At 42.5% G+C, this 27,249-nt stretch overlaps 1 protein-coding gene across 1 annotated transcript in view; it reads right to left on the bottom strand.

The window, feature by feature from the left end:
* Nucleotides 1–1,080: 1,080 nt before the first annotated feature.
* Nucleotides 1,081–27,249, bottom strand: part of LOC143959299 (A disintegrin and metalloproteinase with thrombospondin motifs 17-like) — a 435,585-nt gene continuing 409,416 nt past the window's right edge. The window contains exons 20-23 of the mRNA XM_077467981.1: nucleotides 16,767–16,971; nucleotides 11,922–12,074; nucleotides 8,130–8,307; nucleotides 1,081–1,875 (exon numbers count right to left, since the gene is read on the bottom strand). Coding sequence (XP_077324107.1) covers nucleotides 1,724–1,875; nucleotides 8,130–8,307; nucleotides 11,922–12,074; nucleotides 16,767–16,971 — 688 coding nt within the window. The 3' untranslated portion in view covers nucleotides 1,081–1,723. The remainder of the gene's footprint in view (nucleotides 1,876–8,129; nucleotides 8,308–11,921; nucleotides 12,075–16,766; nucleotides 16,972–27,249) is intronic.

Genomic DNA, 27,249 nt, shown 5'->3' with positions numbered 1-27,249 from the left:
AACTTCCTTTTTCTAGTCACGTCGTACGTGTTGTACGTCACCGCATTATAAATGATTGGAATTTGATGTGACTGTGTGTAGGCAAGACAGCTTGAGCCGAATTCCATCGGGAAAACCATCAGAGCTTTTTCCGATGAGAATTCAGGTCGCGTGTACGCGGCATTAGACGCATGCTTGGAAGCATTGAACTTAATTTTTGGCGGCTCGTCGTAGTGTTGAACGTCACCGCGTTCTTGACGGTCGGAATTTGGTGTGACCGTGTGTAGGCAACACAAGCTTAAGCGGAATTCCGTTGGAAAAACCATCCAAGGCTTTTCCGACGAGAATTCCGATCGTGTACACGCTGCATTAGCCTTTGCAGGATGTGCTGCATTTAGGAGGTTTTCGTTTTTCAAATTTGTGTTTACTGAGCCAACACCAAATCTCCTTCAGCCCGCACCCCTTCGGCACGAGCCGTCAGATCTGGACACATAGGAGCCTGGAGCGGCATTCCCACTATCTGGTGTTTGCTCGCAATCAATATTTAAATAATAGAGATGGTCTACATCTACCAATGGAAATGCCTGTTTCGTCACAGGCTCCTTACTGTCAAGAAAAGTTCATGGTGTTGGTGGTCCATTTATCCTATGTAAGAAGTATTACATTTTTAGGTTCCTCAATAAGTCGCAGGAAAAAATAAAATAAAAACCAACATTCTTGGATGTAGTTTTTTTTTCTCTTTTTCGAATTAAGATTATGTGCAGCTGTTTGGAGGGGTCTAAGGCAGCATGTAAGGTCCTCCAGAAGCTCATTCTTGACCACCACTGGTAAAGGTAGACCATATTAAACAAGTAAGCCCATACTTTTCCCCATCAATGGAATGGGGTGCTGAGTGGTACCCAAATGATGGATTACAAAAAAATAAAAAAAATAAGAAAAAACAACAACCCCGCCTCCTCCTTCTGGCGCATCAAAAAGGGCAATGACAACCTCAAGCTGAAAGGCAAATGAGATTAAGGGTGGAGACTCTCCATGTGCCTCACGTTCACATTGTAGCTGGAATGTCAATTTCCAGAACAGATTTATAATAATACAATAATATTTGACAGTAACTATGACATCATATATTTGAGATGCTGATTCTTTCAGACAGTACAAATGGTGTAATTTTTTTTTTTTTTTCGAATAGCCTATTGTGGTACAAAAAAGAAATATATATAATAATAAAGTTGTTGCCTGTAAACAAGGACAGGCCGTCACGCACGATTGTGCAAATGTGCAACACTCACAAAGCACCTTAAAATGTTGTCATCGGGCAGTCGTCCATGTCCGGCAGTACCATACTGCATAATGACTTGGTAACTGCAAAGTTACGGCAAGTGGCCTCACTTTGCCAGGAGCACCCATGTGAATCATCATGTGGTTTTGTGCCCGAGTCTCACCTTTTTCGCACAAGCCATCACAGATTACCAGTTTCCTCCAGTCTTCTTTGAGCTGCCTGAGAATGTATGCCCGATCCATATAGTCATTCCACGTGTGGACAAAACAGCTACGAGGAAACCTTTTTTTTTTTTTTGTGAAGCAGAACAAGCACAGCATTATACGGGATATTTAACTCTTGTTCTTTGGGTTCTGGTGCTAGCCATGTTGGGTCTCCTGACATGAAGAGCACCAGTGTTCAAGTCTTGTGTGATGGTGGCAGCACTGCTCTTATGGCAATGCCCCGGTCAGTGCTATGGGGCTACTAGCTCTGTGGCTGCAGCTTGTTGGCATAGAAGTCTCTGCAGGTCTGGCAGCATCGCTGGTACCACCTCATATCCTGGCAGAGGTTCTTCTCCCGGATAACTCGGCAGTACACCGTCCACTGGTCACCAGTGCACTTGTATGTCAGTGCAGCTGCAAGAAGAAAAGCTTGGTTAGGGTTGTATGATAAAGACAGCAGGACGTGAAAATGCGGAACTATAAATGAGGGCAAAAACCCAACTGATGCCAATTTTCTTCTCTCTGACTTTATGAAAGCCAATCATCGTGTGGTTCCTAAGGATGCATTGAAGTAGACAACACTGATTAGGATTTATTAACATGTCTCTGAAGTGATCATCTTGGGCTATACTGGACTTGACATAGGCTGCATTCACACCTGAGCGTTGTGTAGCTCGAACTTTCAAAAACGCGGATGGGGGGGAAAAAAACAAAAATCTATTATCCTCTATGGTTCACATCTCCACCTCAAGTTGCCCGAAGCTCAAAAAGTTCTGGAGCTTCTTTTGTAGCTCAACCTGGGCAGGTTGGTATATTTTTGAAGAGTTTTTGCATTGAGAAATGCATTGAAATGCGCAATATGTGCGTTTTTGAACATTTCCGTGCATTTTGTAGCAAGTTTTTGAGTGGTTTTCTGCTCAAATACAATAATTAGAATAAAAATAATAACCATTAATAAAAATATTAAATATTAGATACATCATAAATTCAATAAATGAACCTCTAACCCCAACCTTAACCACTAAATTGAGCACCTAACCCAACACCCCCCCAAAAATAAAAATAATAACCATTAATAAAAATATTAAATAAATAATAAATGAAATAAATGAACCTCTAACCCCAACCTTAGCCACTAAATCTAGCAATTAACCCAACACACCCCCCCCCCCCAAAAATACTAACCATTAATAAAAATATTAAATATTAGATAAATAATAAATGAAATAAATGAACCTCTAACCCCAACCTTAACCACTAAATCTAGCAATTAACCCAACACCCCCCCCCCCCAAAAAATACTAACCATTAATAAAAATATTAAATATTAGATAAATAATAAATGAAATAAATGAACCTCTAACCCCAACCTTAACCACTAAATCTAGCACCTAACCCAACACCCCCCCAAAAATAAAAATAATAAATATTATATAAATAGTAAATGAAATAAATGAACCTCTAACCCCAACCTTAGCCACTAAATCTAGCACCTAACCCAACAACCCCCCCAAAAAAAGAATAATATACATACATTATATATATATATATATATACACACACACACACACACACACACACACATACATATATATATATATATATATATAATAAACCCTGACAAAAACATAAATAAATAACTCATAATATTAATAAATAAATACAATTAATTAATCCCTAGCCGTAAACCTAACCCTTACCCCCCAACGCTAACAATAAATAAATAAAAGCAGATGAAAAACATAGCAACAAATGTGATCTGGGCAGGCTGGTATGTTTTTGAAGGTTTTTTTTTTTCCCCTAGAGAAATGCATTGAAATGTGCAATTTGTGCGTTTTTTATTTTAACGTTTCCACATGTTTTGTTGCTAGTTTTTGAGTGGTTTTCTGCTCAAATACAATAATAAAAATAAAAATAACAACCATTAACAAAACAATTAAATAAATGAACCTCTAACCCCAACCGTAACCACTAAATCAAGCACCTAACCCAACACCCGCCAAAAATAAAAAGAAAAAAGAATAATATATAAATAAAATAAACCCTGACAAAAATAAAAAAAAGAAGAACTCCTAATATTAATAAATAAATACAATTAATTAATCCCTAGCCGTAAACCTAACCCTTACCCCCAACGCTAACAATAATTAAATAAATAAAAGCAGATGAAAACGCTGAAAAAACATAGCAACAAATGTGATCTGGGCAGGCTGGTATGTTTTTGAAGGTTTTTTTTTTTCCCCTAGAGAAATGCATTGAAATGTGCAATTTGTGCGTTTTTTATTTTAACGTTTCCACATGTTTTGTTGCTAGTTTTTGAGTGGTTTTCTGCTCAAATACAATAATAAAAATAAAAATAACAACCATTAACAAAACAATTAAATAAATGAACCTCTAACCCCAACCGTAACCACTAAATCAAGCACCTAACCCAACACCCGCCAAAAATAAAAAGAAAAAAGAATAATATATAAATAAAATAAACCCTGACAAAAATAAAAAAAAGAAGAACTCCTAATATTAATAAATAAATACAATTAATTAATCCCTAGCCGTAAACCTAACCCTTACCCCCAACGCTAACAATAATTAAATAAATAAAAGCAGATGAAAACGCTGAAAAAACATAGCAACAAATGTGATCTGGGCAGGCTGGTATGTTTTTGAAGGTTTTTTTTTTTCGTTTCTGCGTGTTTTGTTGCAAGTTTTTGCGTGGTTTTCTGCTCAAATACAATAATAAAAATAAAAATAATAATCATTAACAAAACTATTAAATAAATAATAAATGAACCTCTAACCCCAACCGTAACCACTAAATCTAGCACCTAACCCAGCAACCCCCCTAAAATAAAAATAATAAAGAATAATATATAAATAAATAAAAAAATAAACCCTGACAAAAAAATAAATAAATAACTCATAATATTAATAAATACAATTAATCCCTAGCCGTAAACTTAACCCTTACCCCCAACGCTAACCCTAACAATAATTAAATAAATAAAAGCAGATGAAAAAGCTAAAAAACATAGCAACAAATGTGATCTTGGCTGGCTGTCATGTTTTTGAAGGTTTTTCTTCCTAGAGCAATGTATTGAAATGTGCAATTTGTGCGTTTTTTTGAACGTTTTCACGTGTTTTGTTGCAAGTTTTTGAGTGGTTTTCTGCTCAAATACAATAATTAAAATAAAAATAATAACCATTAACAAATCAATCAAATAAATAATAAATTAAATAAATGAACCTCTAACCCCAACCTTAACCACTAAATCTAGCACCTAACCCAACATCCCCCCAGAAAAATAAATAAAAAAGAATAATCTATAAATAAATAAAATAAAATAAACCTTGACAAAAAATAAATAAATAAAACATAATATTAATAAATACAATTAATCCCTAGCCGTAACCCTAACCCCAATGCCAACCCTAACAATAATTAAAAGCAGATGAAAAAGCTGAAAAACATAGCAACAAATGATGAAACAGATGACAGATTTCTCTATTCGCTAATAACAAAAATGTCAAAGCTCAAAAACTCTTTTAAAACACTACAAAAACACACAAATACGTGCATAAAAACAAGAAAGAAAGTGAAACAAAACGACGCTCAAGTGTAAATGTGGCCTCAAAGCTCGATTCCAGGTATGGCGATTTTACCATCCAGCTTGGACCAATGTAAGTGTGTATGGTCCATACCTGTGGGATCCCTCTAGAACAGCCTATGTCAACCTTTTCAACACAGAGGAACCCTTGAAATAGTTCTCCGGTCTCGGGGAACCCCTGATAAAAATTAGAAATCTACAACTCCTGATACATTAGTGTGATGGTCAGTGGGAAGAATTACCTCCTTACAGATAGCTAAAAAGATCAATGGTGTCAGTGGGAACTTATCTGACAGGCAGAAATTGCCCAATTCTGAATGAACCCCTAGCAATCTTTGGAGGAAACCTGGTTGAGAATCACTGCTCTAGAAGCTGGGAATTACTCTAATAAGCACCATTACCCCAGTGATCTACACTAGCTTCTGGGTCCTGCGCCAAGTGGCTGCCCTGCTGCTTACTGAATACAGCACGGGTTCCATTCAGAGAATGCTTTGCATTTTCTCAATTAATGCAAAGTACTCTCTGATTGGATGAGGTGGAGATTGTGACATCATCACCCCACCTTGTCCAACCAATAGGGTGCAACCTTGTTGTTATGAAATTATATAGAGCTGAACCATGTAGAGAAAGGACATTTCAAATTTGGCTATCTATGTAAACAAAATTGAACAGATTTTTTTTTTATCCAACATAACTGAAAGGAATGATTTCAGGTTCCAGGAAAGCGGGTCTGGGCATCAGAATGGCCATCATGGAGGTGTTGCGGTTTTCAAAGGGCAGCAATCTCAGCGTGATCGGTAGGAGGCTGTGGATGGATGTTGGACTTCGCTTGGGCCATAATAACAAGTCTCCAGTCTATATTACGATTACAATTACAGTTCTAGGGTACAATGACCAGTTCCAGTGCCAATCCAGAGTCAAAGCTACTCCACCCCTGCGGTCTACTCCAGAGATGCTGAAATCAGCGGTGCCATTCAGAGGTCCTCTCAGCACAAATACATACATACATAGAAAAGTACAGCACTCACTACAGCATTATTGAAACAACTTGCTGGATTAAAAAACACAACCATCATGTATTTCCTACAAGCTTTGTCCACGTCACCTTGGTCATAGCGGGCTAATAGAACAATATGTACATATACCTGTATCACAAAGAGGGATTTACGGATTTATGACCAATGCTGTAATGTATCCAACATTGCATGTTGGAGGTATCATACTTTTGGCTGTACAGTGAGGGGGGGGGGGGTTGTACTTTTATCCCCTGCTGATTTTGTATGTTTGCCCTTTGACAATTAATATTGACAGCGAGAGACAGTACAACAAATATTTCCAGAAAAACTAATTTCAAAAAAGTTACAAATTGATTTGCATTTTAATGAGTGAAATAAGTATTTGATCCCCCTATCAAACAGCAACATTTCTGGCTCCCGGGTGTCTTCTATACAGGTAATGAGCTGAGATTAGGAGCACTCTCTTAAAGGGAGTGCTGCTAATCTCAGCTTGTTACCTGTATAAAAGACAACAGTTGGTGCGATTATTCGCAAATGGAAAAAAAAAATAACCGTCAATCTCTCTCGGTCTGGGGCTCTATGCAAGATCGCACCTCGTGCAGTTTCAATGATCATGAGAACGATGAGGAATCAGCCAGAAAATCTTGTCAATGACCTCTAGGCAGCTGAGACCATAGTCACCAAGAAAACAATTGGTAATACACTACGCCCTCAAGGACTGAAATCCTGCAGTGCCTGCAAGGTCCCCCTACTCAAAAAAGCACATGTACAGGCCTGTCTGAAGTTTGCTAATGAATATCTGGATGATTCAGAGGAGAACTGGGTGAAAGTGTTGTGGTCAGATGAGACCAAAATCAAGCTCTTTGGCATTAACTAAACGCAACGTGTTTGGAGGAGGAGGAATGCTGCACCTGACCCCCAAGAATACCATCCCCCTCATCAAACATTGAGGTGGAAACATTATGCTTTTGGGGGTGGTTTTCTGCTAAGGGGACAGGACAACTTCACCACATCAAAGGGTTGATGGACGGGGGGAACTGTGTACCCTCAAATCTTGGGTGAGAACCTCCTTCCCTCAGCCAGGGCATTGAAAATGGGTCATAGATGGGTATTCCAGCATGACAATGACCCAAAACACATGGCCAAGACAACAAAGGAGTGGCTCAAGAAGAAGCACATTAAGGCCCTGGAGTGGCCTAGCCAGTCTCCAGACCTTAATCCCATAGAAAATATGTGGGCGCTTAAGGTTTACCAAAGTTATCAAACGTCAGCCTCGAAAGCTTAATGACTTGGAGAGGATCTGCAAAGAGGAGCGGGACAAAATCCCTCCTGAGATGTGTGCAAACCTGGTGGCCAACTACAAGAAACATCTGACCTCTGATTGCCAACAAGGGCTTGGCCACCAAGTACCAAGCCATGTTTTACGAAGGGGTCAAATACTTATTTCACTCATCAAATGCAAATCAATTGATAACTTTGTTGAAATGCGTTTTTCTTTTTTTCTTTTTTTTTTTCCTGTCGTTATTCTGTCTCTCACTGTTAAAATAAACCGACCATTAAAATTATAGACTGATCATTTCTTTGTCAGTGGGCAAACGCAGCAGGGGATCAAATACTTTTTTACCTAGCTGTATGGGTAATGATGGCAATTGACCATGTAGGACACCTGTCTCCTATGCATTGTGACATACTGAAATAATTTGCAGTGGGATCGGTACTGAACTGTTGCTGTCCGCAAATACTACTGTTTGAATAAAATTGGGGTTACTATGCTGAAGATCAATTGCCCGGCACAGCACCTGGAAGACCGCGGCCATCACTGTGGTAGCTCAGCGACTTAAAGCTTCTATAGAAGCCAATCAGGTCTCACATATGCATACTTGCCCTGTGCCAAGCTGGCCGAGTGTATGTACGTAAAACATATCATCCCTGGAGTTCAGCTTTCAAAAGTCATATTTATAAGCCATTAATCAGAACATACCATGTACCATAATAATGCCATTAAGTTTAAACAAAGAAGCAGTTCTAAAAATTTTAAGTTACCAACCAAGTCTCGGAGATGTGATGGTGTTGGCATTCACTTTTTCATTGCAAGCTTCTTGATGACATTGCCTGTAGGCCACTGGCTTCGACAGAAAAGAACATTCAATTCCATGGCGACCAGTCACTTTGTGCATACACTGTACTACACGGGACTGCAGGCCTTTACCGCAGGTGGAGGAGCACTGCAGGCACAAAATAACAAAAAGTGTGATAACGTCATGTTACTTTTCAGGAAAAATTCAATTACTCTGCTTCTCAGTTTGAACTGCTTCAAGGAGGAAGCAGGGAGAGCTTGAGTCCAAGTGAGGAGATCGGCAGTAATCGTTTTTTCATCGTTTTACGCAGACAAAGTACAAGGGCTGCACTAAAAGTATTGCAAAAGAAGGCATACGTGTTTTATTGACTTACACAAGTCATTTAAATTTTACATATTGTTAGAGCCACTCTCCCTCTATAGTAAATCATCATCTTCTTTTTCATTGCAGGTAAATAATGGATTCCAAGCAGAAGCAACGTGTCATCATTGAGTTCTTGATGAAGGAGGGGTGCAGACTGCCGGACATCGCTGGTCTCCCACTGCGTGGTTGGTCTTCAGTGTTGGTTTCCTCTTCTTTAAACTTCTTCACCCATCAGTGCACATTGTTCTGGTCAGTGTCATCTCTGTAAACATTCTGTAGCCGTCTGTGGATGTTGGACAGCCTGCTCCTTCATCAAGAGCTCCATGACGGCACATTGTTGCTGCCTGGAATCCATTATTTACTGAAGAAGAAAGAAGGAAGAAGAAAGAAGAAAGAAGGAAGAAGGAAGAAGGAAGAAGAAAGAAGAAAGAAGAAGAAAGAAGAAGAAAGAAGAAGAAGGAAGGTGGAAGAAGAAGAAAGAAGGAAGAAGAAGAAAGAAGAAGGAAGAAGGAAGAAGAAGAAAGAAGAAGGAAGAAGAAGGAAGAAGAAGAAAGAAGAAGGAAGAAGAAGAAGGAAGAAGAAAGTAGAAAGAAAGAAGAAAGTAGAAAGAAAGAAGAAAGGAAGAAAGAAGAAAGCAGAAAGAAAGAAGAGGAAGAAAAAAAAAGAAAGAAGGAAGAAGAAACAAAAGGAAGAAAGAAGTAGAAAAAAGAAGAAGAGGAAAGGAAGAAGAGGAAGAAAATTAAGAAAAAAAAAGAAAGAAAGGAGAAAGAAAGAAAAAAGAAGAGAGAAGGAAGATGGAAGAAAGAAGAAACAAAAGGAAGAAAGAAAGAAAGAAAGAAAGAAAGAAAGAAAGAAGTAGAAAAAAAAAAGAAAAAAGAGGAAAGGAAGAAGAGGAAGAAAATTAGAAAAAGAAAAAAGAAAGGAGAAAGAAAGAAAGAAAGAAAGAAAGAAAGAAAGAACAAAAAGGAAGAAAGAAGAAGTAGAAAAAAAAAGAAAAAAAAAGAGGAAAGGAAGAAGAGGAAGAAAAATAAAGAAAGGGAAGAAAAAAAATGAAAAGATAGGAATAAGAAGGAAGAAGAAAGAATAAGGAAGAAGGAAGAAAGAAGAAGGAAGAAAGAAGAAAGAAAGAAAGAAGGAAGAAGAAGAAGGAAGAAGAAGAAAGGAGGAAGAAGAAAGAAGAAAGCAGGAAGAAAGAAGAAAGAAAGAAGAAAGAAGAAAGAAAGAAGAAAGAAGAAAGAAAGAAAGAAAGAAAGAAAGAAAGAAAGAAAGAAAGAAAGAAAGAAAGAAAGAAAGAAAATGAAGAAAAAAAAGAAAAAAGAAAGGAGAAAGAAAGAAGGAAGAAGAAAGAAGAAACAAAAGGAAGAAAGAAGTAGAAAAAAGAAGAAGGAAGAAGGAAGAAAGGGAAGAAGGAAGAAGGGGAAGAAGGAAGAAGGAGAAGAAGGAAGAAAGAAGAAAGAAGGAAGCAGAAAGAAAGAATAAAGAAGAAAAGGAATAAAAAAAAAAGAGAAAGAAAGAAGGAGGAAGAACAAAAGGAAGAAAGAAGTAGAAAAAAGAAGAAGAGGAAAGGAAGAAGAGGAAGAAAATTAGAAAAAGAAAAAAGAAAGGAGAGAGAAAGAAAGAAAGAAAGAAAGAACAAAAAGGAAGAAAGAAGAAGTAGAAAAAAAAGGAAAGGAAGAAGAGGAAGAAAATGAAGAAAGGGAAGAAAAAAAATGAAAAGATAGAAAGAAGAAAGAAAAAAGGAAGAAGAAAATTTTAGAAAGAAAGAAGGAAGAAAGAGGAAGAAGACGAAGGAAGAAAGGAGGAGGATGAAGAAGAAAGTTGAAGAAAGAAGAGGTGTTACTATACAGGAAGCATTATTCTAACAACGTGAAATTTAAACGACCTAAAAAAAAAAAAAATCTGTGCCCACTTTTGCATTACTTTTGGTACCTTGTCCCATTGAGGACAGAACTGTAAAAAAAAAAAAAAAAAAAAAAAAAATATATATATATATATATATATATATATATATATATATATATATATATATATATATATATATATATATATATATATATATATATATATATAATGGTCCCAAACCTTCCAATTGCTGCTTTTGCTGGACAGCTTGGTCTGGAAGAATGTTAAACAGGAAAAAAAAAAGAAAACGAATGCAGACACCACACCTAACTGGTAAGGGACAATTTAATAGTTTTGTTTTTGGGTTCAATACCACTTTAAATTCACCCCAAAAGACAAAAGCCACTGTGTTTTCAAATCGATCAGTTATTGCAATAAACTGTGTTTCAATTTACATAGCATTGCACTAAATAAGCAGGCAAGGGAGAGTTGCTGTGAAAATGCAGTCAAAAGGGGGTGCCGTGGAAGAATGAATATATATTGGACCTTACTGAGAAAACAAAGAACAAAACAAAGCATAGCGCTTACTACATTATAAAATATATGAAAGGATTACTTTTCAATCAATTATGTCTGGTTTTCTGTCCTCTAAAGCCAGAGTTGGAAAAGTCATAACACTAAAAATTTTCAATATGTCTTGGTTTACAAAAAAACAAAATCCCTATTTAGAAGGCTTTACAAAAGCTCAGCCTTTTGAATTGTGTTCCTGAGTCATGGTGGTTGATTCGCTAAAGGCAAATAGGTTACATGCTAGGGAAGTTGCACTTTGAAGGGAAATTTTCCTCTGCTGACAATAGGGGAGTACAACTGGCCCTCCTGTAGGTGGCCAGTGACACACAGGGGGGCCCAGACATCAGGGGGATTGGTGTGGCCAAATGGGAGAACAGTTACAATACGATGTACTCTGTTTCTCTCCCTCGCAGCAGCTGAAAGCTGGTGGGAGGGAGAGGGGGAGAAACTGTCTTTCAGCGGCTGCAGGGAGAGACACGGATACCATGCATTGGTCTGTAATTGTCCTCCTGTCCCGCTGCACTGATCCCCCACCCTGTGCTGCCCACATCTGATTCTTCTATGTGCAGGGCCCCCTGCAGCATTGCTGGTTTTCCTCTCCTGCCAGCTACTGTGTGGGTGCACAGGTGGATGGAGAGTGGGGGAAGGGGGCGGTAAAGAGGTCATTTACCAGTCCTTCGCTTTCTGAATTGGACACAGAGAGCGATCTGTGCCATGATGATGTGGTTCCCATGCACATGCCAAATACTTGCTAGGTGTGGGATTGTAGGTGGGGGCATCTCCCGGGATTGCTTGGTGTTGTCATAGAATGTCAGAAGTGACAGATAAAGGAACGAGAAAGCAGACAGGTGCTTTCAATAGACGCAAAAACACACTATAGGAGGATATGCTCTGTTCATTTTTAATTTCATGTATTTACAACCACTTTAAAGGGAACGCTGATTTGTTCTTACTTGTGTAAGAATTTGGTTTTTGTTAGTCCTTACCTTGGACCAGTCCCCTGTCTTCCACTCATAGCATCCTGTGTAATTCTCACAGTCCTCCTCTTCTCTTGGCCTAGTGGCAGAGTCACATTTGCCCCTTGTATTGGTACATGATATCCTCCTCTTCTTGGAGCCTCGTCCGCAGTCTGAAGAGCACTACAAATATAACAGACATTTAAACAGGTTGGTGTGGTCCTATTCATGAAATATTGTTTCACTCTTTCATAATAAACATTGTACAAATAAAGAAAAAAAGCGAATTGCTTCAAGGCTTCCCCAGGTTCTTTACGAATGCCCTTGTCCAAAGAGACTCTTATGCCGCGTACACATGAATTTTGGCCAGCAAAAGACAGATGAGAGCTTTTCATCGGAAAATGCGACCGTGTGTATGTTCCATTGGAATTTAGCTGTCCGAATTCCCGCCAGCCAAAAATTTATAGCATGTTCTCAATTTTCCAGACAGATAAACTTTCTATCGGTAATTCCGATCGTGTGTATGCAATTCCGACACGCCAAAAACCATGCATGCTCAGATTCAACTACGAGACGGAAGCTATTGGCTACTGGCTATTGAACTTCCTTTTTCTAGTTGAGTCGTACATGTTGTACGTCACCACGTTATAAACGATCGGAATTTGCTGTGACCGTGTGTAGGTAAGACAGCTTGAGCCGTCGGAATTCTGTTGAGAAAACCATCAAAGCTTTTTCCGACGAGAATTCCGATCGTGTGTACGCGGCATTAGGGGTGTATTTATGAAAAAAAAAATAACAAGTATTCAACCCAGGTGTAACTAATTTTCCAAATTTTTTGTCCAATATGTTTATTTTCTATGATCGTCACCTCCATCTAGTGGCCATTAAGTGGGATTAGTCTGAGTAAGGATTTTCTGGAAAATACTGCATTATGGCCATTAGATGGATCAGGCGATGGTAGGAAATCAACCTCTTAGTCCTTGTACACACGGTCGGAGATTCCGACGGAATGTGTCCGATCGGACCGTTTTGTCGGATATTCCGACTGTGTGTGGTCTCCATCGGACTGTTTCCGTCGGAGTATCCGCCGGACCAAGTTTTCCAACTTGTTGGTAAAATTTTCCGTCAAAATGCTCCGATCGGACATACTCCGATCATGTGTAGAGAATTCCGATCGGACAAAGTGCGATCAAATTCCTACACCAAAGCTATTGGCTACTAGCGTGAACGTAGTCCCATCGTAACGAAATAACGCCATCATGTCGGATTTGCCCACAACTTTGTCCGACCGTGTGTATGCAACAGTGTCAGACAAAATCCGTCGGACAAAATCCAATGGATTTGGTTGTCGGAATCTCCGACCGTGTGTACAAGGGCTTAGATAAAATTTGTCACAGCTGGGAGAATGCTTGTGACATCCATCCAGCTAATTATTTTTTTTTTGTTGTTGATAAATAGACCCTTAAAATTACTTAATCTATCTTTGTATAAACATAATATGGCTTGAATTGTGGCTGTATCATTACAGATCACCATAACATATTTCCAAATATTTTATATCACACTTGGGTACTTCCATACTTTGCTTCTTCAATCTGCCCTAAAACTTGACTTCATTCACCTAACCATTCCATATGGATACAGAACTATAATATCCATAAAAGAGAAGTTTGGCAATATAACAAAACAAATATCCAAAAACAAAAAAGTCCGATACTGCATCTATCCCCGGGGTGCTTCTAAGAGAACTGAGCAATCAAAGACCGCTGGATCACCCAGTTCCGGGTATTTACTGAGCAGTCACCGGCTCTCTGCTCTGCCCCGCCAGTGCTCACTGGAGTGTCGGGGGGTGGGAGCTGCTCACCATCTCCCAGCGGTGTGCTGAGAGGCTGAGCCAGGTGCCAGTCCAAACATCTGTGTGGCTCTCAACATTAACGGACCAGCCGGAGTCTGGACTGGCTGAGCGAAGTCAGGGGACAGCGGATTTCAATCCGGCTGTCAGCTGAATCTGGGTCACAGGAGTGCAGAACAATGTGTACTCCTGTAAACAGTGCTGGGACAAGATCAACTGCGCCCCCCCCCCCCCCCCATTTAAAAGCATTATGTGGCAGCAAAAATCCCTAGAAAAGCACTGAGTAATAATCTGCATGCTTACCTCCCAAGCATAAATTAACCCGGCTCCCAGTACAAATCCGCTCCCCTGCTGAAATCCCCCCTCTCAGCACAAATCTTTGACACCCCCCCCCCCCCCCATCCAATTCACCCCTCCTAGCACAAATTCCTCTAACACTAAAATTTCCCTCTTGGTACATATCACCCCCCAATTCAACTCTCCCCTCAGAACAAATTCCCCCCATCTTAGCACAAATCTCCCCTCCCCCCATCACCCCTCCCAACATAAATCCCCCTAAATCACCACTCTTAGCAAACCCCCACCCAAATTTAACATTCTAGAACAAAACTTACCCCCCTCTCGCTCTCCAAATTCCCCCTACCAACACAAATCCCCTCCAATCTCCTTACGGCAACACCCCCACCTCAGTGCAGGCGCCCCTTCTGCCCACCCCTGCCTTTAATTCCCAGGAGAAGTAGGGCCAAAAGAGCTTTGGTCCTACTTCTTCTTTAATTAACTTGCTCTTTTGCTGCCCACTGCAAGGGAGAGTTTTTAGGTTTCCTGGAGTTGGGCTTTAAAAAAAAATACAGCCCTGGGGACAGCCTTGTCTGATTTCAGGCAAGCCTCTTAATGCCCTAGGGGAGGCTCACTGTTTTCATTTTCTTCTTCCTTTACCTTTTTCTTCTTGTCCTTTTCTTTCCATTTATCAAACCTTTTGATAGTTTGGGGAAAGACATAGAACAGCTGGTCGGCCACCATTGGTTCCAATCCCCGGCTAAGGATTGTGCATGCAAACACAAAGACCAGCTACCGTGATCAATTCTTGGGTGGGATGACTCCTCGTCTTAGATGAGGGCGAACCCCGGTCATGTAGTTCCCCTTTGGAGGATGTATTCTTTGTTATCCCGAAATATAGTCACAGCCCAAAAATTCGTTATACTGGTTCCTGTGCGATCAATGTTGTATGTCACTAATGCTATCATTTACGGGTACTTTTCTTTACTATATTATATGGTTTTAGATCTATATGGTTTATAACTTTAATAAAAATGATTGGAAAATAAAAAAGCCCATACTGTCCACTGACCAAAGGTCAATCCGATGCAGCCATCAGGAGTAGTACACACAGTAACCATAAACACAAACGGAAAGTATGACAGCGCTACCTCTGGATGGGAATGGATGACTCTAGTTCCTCAAAGTATAGAAAATCCGAGCCAATGGTAAAGGCTAAAAAGGTAAACATTTATTGTTCACAGTAAAAAGTTAGACACCATGAAAAATTAAACCCATGATGGTTTATACGATACCATGCTGGTGGTTGTACATGCAGATGGACTAGATGAAGCGCATGCGGGCGAAAGGCGTTGCCACGGCAACAGATTCTATTTGCATTCCATGCTGGTCAGATTGGCAATAATTCTGATCCTAGACTTCTGCCCCGTGGTCGTGGTGACATCACTAGGGAGCACCGATGGACTCCGGATCGGCTCCTGAGTGTTTGGGACTCGCTCTCAGCGGCTCATTGCCACACCGCACCCTTCTGCCCCTCAGCCTAACAAACGCAATGGGTTATACAATATCATGCTGGTGGTTGTACATGCAGATGGACTAATGTCCACTGGGTTCCGTTAGGCTGAGGAGTGGGAGAGTGAGCTTCCCGCTGAGACCACCGCCTGTGGAAGAGAATTCCACATCCTAAACGCTCTTGCAATAAAGAATCCTCTACGCAGTTTAAGGTTAACGCTCTTTTCTTCTAATTTTAGTGAATGGCCGCGTGTCTTATTAAATTCCCTTACGGGGAAAAGTTTTATCCCTATTGTGGGGTCACCAGTATGGTATTTATAAATTTAAATCATATCCCCTCTCAAGCGTCTCTTCTCCAGAGAGAATAAGTTCAGTGCTCCCAACCTTTCCTCATAACTAATATCCTCCAGACCCTTTATTAGCTTTGTTGCCCTTCTTTGTAGTCGCTCCATTAACAGTACATCCTTCCTGAGGACTGGTGCCCAGAACTGGACAGCATACTCCAGGTGCGGCCAGACCAGAGTCTTGTAGAGCAGGAGAATTATTTTATCTCTGGAGTTGATCCCCTTTTTAATGCCAATATTCTGTTTGCTTTGTTAGCAGCAGCTTGGCATTGCATGCCATTGCTGAGCCTATCATCTACTAGGACCCCCGGGTCCTTTTCCATCCTAGATCCCCCCAGAGGTTCTAGCCCCAGTGTGTAGATTACATTCATATTTTTGCCACCCAAATGCATTATTTTACATTTTTCTACATTGAACCTCATTTGCCAATTAGTTGCCCGCCCCATTCATTTGTTCAGATCTTCTTGCAAGGTTTCCACATCCTGTGGAGAAGTTATTGCCCTGCTTAGCTTAGTATTGTCCGCAAATACAGAGATTGAACTGTTTACCCCATCCTCCAGGTCATTTATGAATACATGAAATAGGATTGGTCCCAGCACAGAACCCTGGGGGACACCACTACCCACCCCTGACCATTCAGAGTACTCCCCATTTATCACTGTCTCAAAGCTGATTATGTTTGGGGGACTGAGTACTCAGTTGTGTTCAATAGTTTCAGTGAACGGCTATGGCTTCCCCCAACATATGGCAGAGGTACAGAGGTAGAGTGTCTGGCTGTTCCATTTTCTCCATAGATATTTAACATGTACAGAACACCAATGGAACCTTTGATTGGTGGTCAGAACATCCAACTGCCATCTGATCTGTACAGCTTTTGTGATTCACACTTACTGCTGACCATTCCGAAGCTTCCCATATAGATAAACAGTCTTGACCTTCACAGCTCTGTTTAGTTGCCGGCTTGGGGCTACTGCAATAAATATCCCGTGTGTGGACATAGGTGCCATTCTGCAGCTGGTAGGCACAGGTAACTTCTCGCTGCTGGAATCCTTTTTCACAGGTGGCTGAACACGGGCCCCATGACCCCGTCATCCATCTGGAGAATAAAAAGAAAAATCGTATAACAAATTACAACAACATATAATGAGGTTGAAGGGACTGAGTCATTACTAAATTACTTTATCATATGGGACTGCCACACTGCACAGCCAGGAAGATCTCGCTGTGACGTCATGTTTTAGCTTTATTAGGTTCTCTTGAAGAGCATTGAGACCATAAAGAAATGCGTTCTGCTAAAAAGGGTACTTAGGAAGAAATATACCAAATCCGCAACATTCTTCTACTTACCAGTCTACCTGTGTATGGGCATATTGAAAAATGATGATTTTGCTTGGAAATTGTGTAAAGGGTGCTTTAGACCAGTGTTTTTTAAAAGCGTTTGTTACCCCAACACTTCATATTTCTGATAGGTGCCTGCTGTACCATGTACTTGTATGAAGCAGTCTCCTGTTCTCTTTGTATTGCTTCCTTTGTGTGAAATCCCCGGTGTTCCTTCCAGTCCCTCTGCTTTCCTATTAAAAAACTGACCACACCAAGCAGGAGAGCACACTGCAGTCTAATCTCTAGCTATGTTGGGAACTCAGCCTGCTCTCCTTCAATGATCAGGCTTGTCCTGACATGCCACCGATGCATTGCCATTCACTGGGAAGCTCAGTGTGCTGCTGCTGCCCCCCCCCCCCCCCCCCAGCTCTTATGTAGCTGAAAACAGAGGGAATGTGATAACTGATAAAAGAAGGGGGAAAAAAGTATTTTAAACTGACTGGGTTGTTTTATCATTTGCAATCACTTTAACCGGAGTGTTGAGCTGGTTTGAGGCCTCTGATGATATCCTTTTCGGATGAAACATGTCAGGCTGGCCGATGCAAGCACGCTAAGAGCTGCAGATTTTAGGGTGGTCTTTTAACCCCCCCTGGTGGTATTCCCGAGTCTGGCTCAGGGTAAAAATTTTGTACCATTAGCGGTAACCCCCGAGCCAGACTCGGGACCGCATCGCTGAATGCAGGGAGAGGTTACTTACCTTGTCCCCTGGATCCAGTGATGTCCCCCCGCTGTACGAGCGAACTGTCCACCGCTCGATCTATCACATCGCCGGGCTCCGTTCCCTGCGAGCTTTGCGACACACAGGGACGGAGAAAGGTGCCAAATTCAAAAAGTAAAACACACAGTATAATGTAATCTTACAGATTACATTGCTGTATGTAATTTCACATCCCTTTTGTCCCTAGTGGTCTGCCCAGTGTCCAGCATGTAATTTTAGAATATAAAAACTGTTCTTTATGCCTGGAAACTGGAGATTGTCCATAGCAACCAAAACTGTCCCTTTACATCAAAAATGGTTTTAGACCAGCTAGAAAACAGCGATAATAAATTAGAATCACTCACAGAATTGAACGATAGCGATCTGTGGGGAGATCCGTCATCAAATACTGAAATGTAATGACAGCGACAATTCTGCAACTGAGCAAATTTCAGTGTTTTTGATTTGATTACATTACTGAATAATTTTTATTATTGTTATATTATTATTTGGTATAATTATTTATAGTTATTTATTATATTATAATTTATGATTTCATTTTTCAAACTTTCTCATACCCGGGATGTCTGCTAGACTCTGGTTTGGACAGATTTAAGTGAGTTATTCCTAAGAATTGCAGGACTGCAATATAAAATGCCAAATTTCCATGCAAAATAATTGTACCGCTTTCAGCACTTAAAATCTGAAATAATCGTACCGCCAGGGAGGTTAAACACATGTTTTGGGGAAAAAATACACTTCAATGAATAAAAAAAAGTTAGCTGAAATTTTTTTTTGTTTTAATTGCTGCTCTACATAAAGATGGCCTAGGTTATAAGAAGATTGCCAAGACCCTGAAACTGAGCTGCAGCACGGTGGCCAAGACCATACAGCGATTTAACAGAACAGGTTCTACTCAGAACAGGCCTTGCCATGGTCCACCAAAGAAGTTGAGTGCACGTGCTCAGCGTCATATCCAGAGGTTGTCTTTGGGAAATAGACGTATGAGTGCTGCCAGCATTGTGGCAGTTGTTGAAGGAGTGGGAGGTCAGCCTGTCAGAGCTCAGACCATACGCCGCACACTGCATCATATTGGTCTGCATGGCTGTCGTCCCAGAAGGAAGCCTCGTCTAAAGATGATGCACAAGAAAGCCGACTAAGGACATGGATTACTGGAACCATGTCCTGTGGTCTGATGAGACCAAGTTAAACTTATTTGGTTCAGATGGTGTCAAGTGTGTGTGGCGGCAACCAGGTGAGGAGTACAAAAGACAAGTGTGTCTTGCCTACAGTCAAGCATGGTGGTGGAAGTGTCATGGTCTGGGGCTGCATGAGTGCTGCCGGCACTGGAGAGCTACAGTTCATTGAGGGAACCATGAATGCCAACATGTACTGTGACATACTGAAGCAGAGCATGATCCCCTCCCTTCAGAGACTGGACCGCAGGGCAGTATTCCAACATGATAACGATCCCAAACAAACCTCCAAGACTACCACTGCCTTGCTAAAGAAGCTGAGGGTAAAGGTGATGTACTGGCAAAGCATATCTCCAGACCTAAACCCTATTGAGCATCTGTGGGGCATCCTCAAATAGAAGGTGGAGGAGCGCAAGGTCTCTCAACAGCTCTGTGATGTCATCACGGAGGAGTGGAAGAGGACTGCAGTGGCAACCTGTGAAGCTCTGGTGAACTCCATGCCCAAGAGGGTTAAGACAGTGCTTGAAAATAATGGTGGCCACACAAAATATTGACACTTTGGGCCCAATTTGGACATTTTCACTTAAGGGTGTACTCACTTTTGTTGCCAGTGGTTTAGACATGAATTGAATTGTGTTGAGTTATTTTGAGGGGACAGCAAATTTACACTGTTATACAAGCTGTACACTCACTACTTTACATTGTAACAAAGTGTCATTTCTTCAGTGTTGTCACATGAAAAGATAGAAGAAAATATTTACAAAAATGTGAGGGGTGTACTGACTTTTGTGAGATACTGTATATCAAATAGCTGGGGCAGGCTGAAACTTGAATTTTTAGTGGGAGCCACAGCAAGGAGGACGACTCAAAAATGAGTAAGTGGTGCCCTTTCTATGCCCAGCCACTGCTGCTGAACTGATGGGTCCCGGTTTTATGTAATGGCTTGGAGCCTCGACTAGTGGGAATACTGTACATGTGCAATAAGATATGTAATCTCTCGCCTCTATGTGGGGCAGATTAGACAGCAAGGCTGCCATGTGCAGCAGAGTAGAATCACTGAGGAGGGGGGAACGGTCAGCCAGGCTGTAAGGGGGGCTCCATGATTTCTAATGGCAGCCCTGGTGGGGAGGCTCTGATGTGATAAGGGGGCTCTGTGAAGGAAAGACTCAGATTATGATTGGCAGGCGCTCATGTTTAGGGAGTGCCTCTGATGTGATGGAGGGACCAATGAGACGTTCATTTCACCAAGGAGGTTGTGTGCATCATCTCAGGTTCACATTCACCACTGATGAGTTAATTTTTTTACTTTTTAGACTGAGGTACCACTAGGGTTGCCACCTTTTCTTCAAGTCAAACTCGAACACTTTAGGGGCACACAGCAATTTTTTTTTTTATAGTATAAACTATACATATATTTTTCTATTAAATAAAATTTCTAATCATATGAAGTTAATAACAAGAGTCCCCCTTTACACCAGAGTACACAGAGTTCTCCTTTACATCTGAATCCACAGAGTTCCCTTTCACTTTAAGGGGGGGACTCGGCAGACTCTGATGTAAGGGGGAACTCTAGGGACTCTAACATAAGGGATGCTCTGGGAACCCTGATTTAAGGGGGAACAATGAGAACTCTGATGTACGGAGAGGACTCTGATGTAACGGGGAACACTGCATCCTCTGGTGTAAAGGGGAACTCTGATGTAAGGGGTGCTCTGACTACCCTGAATTACCTTATTTTACTCACTCCGAGGGAGGAGAGAGAAGGAGGGAGACTTCGGTCACAGACAGAGACGGATGGTGAGCTCTCTCACCCCTTGGCAGTCAGCACCTCTAATCCAGATGTATCTGGAAGCCATAGTCCCATCTGAATAATGTGTCTGGGTTTCAGTCAGTCTGAAATCCGGACGCATGATTCCAAACCCGAACTGTCCGGGTGAATCCTGGACAGATGGCAAGCCTAGGTACCACGAGATTTTGCCTACTTTAAAAGGGTGCCGTAATTGTAAAAGGGTTGCCTTAGACCAAGAGTCTCCAAACGTCCTAAACAAAGGACCAGATCACTGTCCTTCAAACTTTAGGGTGGCTGGACTGTAGCCAGTGGGAGAAGAAAGTGTCAAGGGTTAACAATGCCCCATCATTGGTATTAGGGGAAGCAATAGTGCCCCATCATTGGTGTCAATAGAAGGAATCGTGCCCAATCATTGATGTCAGGGTGAGGAACAGCTTCACATTGCTGGTGTCAGTCAGAGTAGTAGTGCCCCATAAATGTCAGTGGGAGCACTAGTGCCTCATTATTGGTGTCAGTGGGAAGAATGTTGCCCCATCATTGAAATCAAATAGTGCCCCATCACTGGTCAGGGGGAGGAATAGTGGCCCATCGTTGGGTGTCCGTAAGAGAAATTGTGCCCCATTGTCAGTGACACAAACTATGACAGACTTTTGCTGACAGTGGAGGGAATAATGCTCCAAGGGACAGATAAAAGCAATAAAAGGGCCACATCTGCCCCCCTGGACCGCAGTTTGCAGACCACAGTCTTAGACAATACCAGCAGACCAGACAGTTCTGAAAGGGTTTGACTTAAACACACAACCCTATAGCAGTCAAAATTTGGATTTTGGTTGTCCAGTATTCCTGACCAGTGCTGACACAGGCCATCTACAGCCCAGGGCAAACATGCCAAACTGCACCCCCCCTCCTCCCCCAAGATGTATGAGCATTATGTGTTAGCAACCCCGCCCCCCCCCCCCCCCCCAAAAAAAATTTTTTTTTAGCACTATTCTGTGCTCCCCCTTCTCCCAGGACAAATCCTCCACCCTGCTAAAATCCCCTCTCTCAGCGCAAATCTTTATCCCCCCCTTGCAACTCAAATTCTCTCTCTTCAAATCCCCCAGCACATATACCCCCCCTAGAAAAATCCTCTTCCCTCATCCCCCTCCCAACACAAATTCCCCCAAATCACCATTCCTAGCACCCCCACTTCCTCCCTCCGACACACAAATCCCCTCCCCCTAATCTCCTTGTGATGCCCCCCCCCATCTCACATGATACCTCAGTGCCCAGGGCAGCTTCCCCCCCTGCCCCCCCCCTTGCCCAGTCCCTGTTTCTGACCACAGAAATAACACAATGTAGTATAATAAAATTAGCACGCCTAAATGAAAGCAGGTGATAGGACCTCACAGCTCACAACAGAACATCGCAGCTCTTTCAGAACTTTCCTTCCACCCCTTCTTTCCATAAAGTGTCACCGAATCCATTTGCCTGTCAAAGGAGACCCGTGAATCTTTCCAGATGTCCCACCATTTTTGTAGTGCTAGGCACAACACATGGCTACCCTTTGGGATTCTGGAGGAAAAGCACAGAGTCAGGCACAGAACGGTTTAAAGTTTGTAGGATGACCATGGGATCTCTTGTAGATTCGGTTTTCCTTTACCCTACCAGCGCCTGCACTTGCAGTGAAACCTTGGCGCTGACTTGGTGCCACTCCTGAGCTCTGCAACACCATAGAAAGTTTTATGACGTAAAAGGGATTATAACAAGGCAAGGCATTTTACAAGCCCAGCATGTCCTGGATGGAATGCCGGAAAAAGGGTGTGACCTAAACTTGTGGATGTTTAAAGCTGAACTCCAAGCAAACTGGTGAATACATAGATTAAAGTAGAAGCCTAGCACTAACTATTCCTGAAAACGTTCCCTCCTCCTACCTATCCTGCGAAAAAAAAAAAAAGGTCTTCGCACTTACCTTTTTTTAGTTTGCTCCAGTCACATGATCCCGTAGATCGTAGATCCACCTCTCATGTTTCAGAGAGTGGCAGCTGCAGGGGAGAGGAGGGAGCACCGACAACGACTGGGTATTTATACGCAGCTCTCCAATATGTGTAGATTTTGACTATATGGATAAGTAACCTCTGTGGATTCTGAATATAACTAACCAAATAGGACCGCCGGTCTAAGAATATATATTTATGTATCCTTACAGTGTTATTCTTATTAAGATATCCCATGGCCCCTTTAAAAGAGATCAGCCCAGTCACACCCCTCTACCCAACATTGCCACCAATGTGATATATATATATATGTGGAGGATATTGACTGTATAAGTGGGGACACAAATGGACAGGAAGACTCTGATGGGAACACAAATGGAGAGGGACACTTGGATGGGAGCACAAATGGAGAGGGACACTTGGATAGTAGCACAAATGGAGAGGGACACTTGGATAGTAGCACAAATGGAGAGGGACACTTGGATGGGAGCACAAATGGAGAGGGACACTTGGATGGGAGCACAAATGGAGAGGGACACTTGGATGGGAACACAAATGGGGAGAGGGACACTTAGATGGGAAAACAAGGAGATTGGGAGACTCTGATGGGCACACAAATGGACAGGGAGAATGTGCTGTGGGGACACAAATTGAGAGAGAACCTCTGATGGGAACACAAATGGACAAGGACACTCAGATAGGGGCACAGATATAGAGGGAGACTAGGATGGGAACACATATGGACAAGGAGGTGCTAATGGGGACACAAATGCATAGGGAGACACTGATGGGGACACAAATGGAGAGAGAACCCCAGATGGGGGCACAAATGTACAGGGAGACTCTGATGAAGCACAGAATGGACAGGGGGACTCTGATGGGGGCACAGAATGGACAGGGGGACTCTGATGGGGGCACAGAATGGACAGGGGGACTCTGATGGGGGCACAGAATGGACAGGGGGACCCTGATGGTGACACAAAATGGACAGGGGGACCCTGATGGGGGCACAGAATGGACAGGGGGACCCTGATGGGGGCACAGAATGGACAGGGGGACCCTGATGGGGGCACAGAATGGACAGGGGGACCCTGATGGGGGCACAGAATGGACAGGGGGACTCAGATGGGGGAACAGAATGGACAGGGGGACTCTGATGGGGGCACAAAATGGACAGGGGGACTCTGATGGGGACACAAAATGGACAGGGAGCCTTTGATGTGGACACAAGTTCACAGAGAACCCCTGATAGGGACAAATATCTGCAGGGAAACTCTGATGTGGATACAAATACACAGGAAAACTCTTATGGTCCCCACCAGAGTTCCTCTGTGTATTTGTGTCCCCATCAGCGTACACAGAGAAACTCTGATGGGGACAAAAATGGTCAGGAACAGTCAGATGGGGACACAAATGGACAAGGTTATGCTGATGGGGACACAAATGCACAGGAAGACTCGGATGGGAACACAAATGGACAGGGACACTCGGATGGGGACACAAATGGACAGGGACACTCTGATGGGAACACAAATGGGCAGGGAAACCCTGATGGGATACATGAATGGACAGGGGGACTCTGATGGGGACACAAAATGTACAGGGAGACTCTGATGGGGACACAAATGTATGGGGCGACTGAATTTTTTTTTTGAGCTTTTTTAAAGGCTCACGTTTATTTCAAATGTCTTCACTTTGTTTTACTAAAGTTCTTACTCTTATGTTCAGAATCATACTAAGCCGATTACAAAGAAAGATCCAAGTAAAAAATATAAAATTTGATTACATTTTATGCATGGATTTATAAATTACTGATTTTTTCAGCCCACAAACATTTGATAAGTGATACTCTGCAGCTCTCGCACTGAACAGGTTGTGAGACCCCCTGGTCTGAGGGGTTAAACACAGGCCTCTACACAGACAGAAAATCAGGTGAATGTGGGTTTGGGTAGCAGGTCCCACCACACCCAGTCCCTCCAGAACAGCAGGGAATGCTTTAGGATAATACAGCTGCACCAGTCCAACCTTGCAGTCCAACACTAACATTCTAGTGTAATTGCTGAGAGAGGCTCCCTGCACATTTTCCAGCCCGGTAGTCTTACTGTCTGGACTGCCAGCACTAACAGGGAGAATTCCCTGCTCTGCTGATTAACATCAGATCAGCCGCAATTCTTAACGTTCCCAGTTCGGTTTGCCAGTACTACCCTATAAAAATTTACATTCATGAAATAAACATGTCACATGGTTGTATTACTAATTAGTCCGGATATATTCTACATGGCAGCAATACAATTACATTATTGTGTATACTTCGAAGTAAAATTTCACAATTTAGGAGACTCAACATATTCCGCCCGGGCACTGAGCACCGTTCTAGAAAACAAGAACCTTTGTCTATATATTGTACAACCTATTTGTGTTCAGGGACAGAAGTCTGATCTGTAATACTGCTGTCCCCAATTCCCCTTTATGCTCATCAAGTAATGAATGCAAGAGGGACTATACAAGGTATCAATACTACCAGGGCTAAGTGGAATTCACAGGGCAGAAATGTTCACGGGCCTCCAACTGAATACAAGACCCCAATTGCCATGGCAGATGAAGGAGGAATAAGGACCGATTCACCCCCAGGTGCAGCAGGACTTTGTTGGGTGGATATTGCAGTGCAGTCCCACCACATGGACAAGGCAAAGTGCCTTGCATCCTACGTGCCCAGTTCACACCACTGTGTTGGGGGAATCCATGGTGGAGAAGGATCTGGGGGAATCCATGGTGGAGAAGGATCTGGGGGAATCCATGGTGGAGAAGGATCTGGGGGAATCCATGGTGGAGAAGGATCTGGGGGAATCCATGGTGGAGAAGGATCTGGGGGAATCCATGGTGGAGAAGGATCTGGGGGAATCCATGGTGGAGAAGGATCTGGGGGAATCCATGGTGGAGAAGGATCTGGGGGAATCCAAGGTGGAGAAGGATCTGGGGGAATCCACGGTGGAGAAGGATCTGGGGGAATCCACGGTGGAGAAGGATCTGGGGGAATCCACGGTGGAGAAGGATCTGGGGGAATCCACGGTGGAGAAGGATCTGGGGGAATCCACGGTGGAGAAGGATCTGGGGGAATCCACGGTGGAGAAGGATCTGGGGGAATCCACGGTGGAGAAGGATCTGGGGGAATCCACGGTGGAGAAGGATCTGGGGGAATCCACGGTGGAGAAGGATCTGGGGGAATCCACGGTGGAGAAGGATCTGGGGGAATCCACGGTGGAGAAGGATCTGGGGGAATCCACGGTGGAGAAGGATCTGGGGGAATCCACGGTGGAGAAGGATCTGGGGGAATCCACGGTGGAGAAGGATCTGGGGGAATCCACGGTGGAGAAGGATCTGGGGGAATCCACGGTGGAGAAGGATCTGGGGGAATCCACGGTGGAGAAGGATCTGGGGGAATCCACGGTGGAGAAGGATCTGGGGGAATCCACGGTGGAGAAGGATCTGGGGGAATCCACGGTGGAGAAGGATCTGGGGGAATCCACGGTGGAGAAGGATCTGGGGGAATCCACGGTGGAGAAGGATCTGGGGGAATCCACGGTGGAGAAGGATCTGGGGGAATCCACGGTGGAGAAGGATCTGGGGGAATCCACGGTGGAGAAGGATCTGGGGGAATCCACGGTGGAGAAAGATCTGGGGGAATCCATGGTGGAGAAAGATCTGGGGGTTTTGGTAGCTCATAAGCTCAATAATGCCAAGCTGTGGTTTCCAAAGCGAGCAAAGTCCTTTCTTGTATTAGGAGAGGTATGGACTCCAGAGAGAGAGATATCATTTTGCCCCCCTGTACAAATCATTAGTAAGACCTCATCTGGAATATTCAGTTCAGTTTTGGGCTTCAGTTCTCAAAAAGGATATCGGGGAACTGGAGAAAGAGCAGAGAATATGGAAAGGTTTTTTCACAACAAGAGCTGTGAAAATGTGGAATAGACTCCCCTAGGTGGTTCTGGCCAGCTCAGTAGATTGCTTTAAGAAAGGCCTGGATTATTTCCTAAATGTACAAAAATATAACTGGGTGTTGATATTTATAGGTAAAGTTGATCCAGGGAAAATCGGATTGCCTCTCTGGGATCAGGAAGGATTTTTTCCCATGCTGTAGCAAACTAGATCATGCTTTTCAGTTTTTTTTGCCTTCCTCTGGATCAACTGTGGGTATAGGATTGGGTATATGGCATTGTGTGAGATATATATAGATATATATATATATATATATATATATATTTTTTTTTTTTTTTCTTTTTTTTCTTTTTTCTGTTTGAACTAGATGGATGGTATCTTTTTTCAAGCTGACTATGTA

This window comes from Lithobates pipiens, unplaced genomic scaffold (assembly GCF_037356315.1).
Source record: "Lithobates pipiens isolate NorthernLeopardFrog02 unplaced genomic scaffold, aLitPip1_a1.2 Scaffold_7, whole genome shotgun sequence".
NCBI classification, from domain to species: Eukaryota; Metazoa; Chordata; class Amphibia; order Anura; family Ranidae; genus Lithobates; species Lithobates pipiens.
This window is presented reverse-complemented; position numbering and strand designations above follow the sequence as displayed.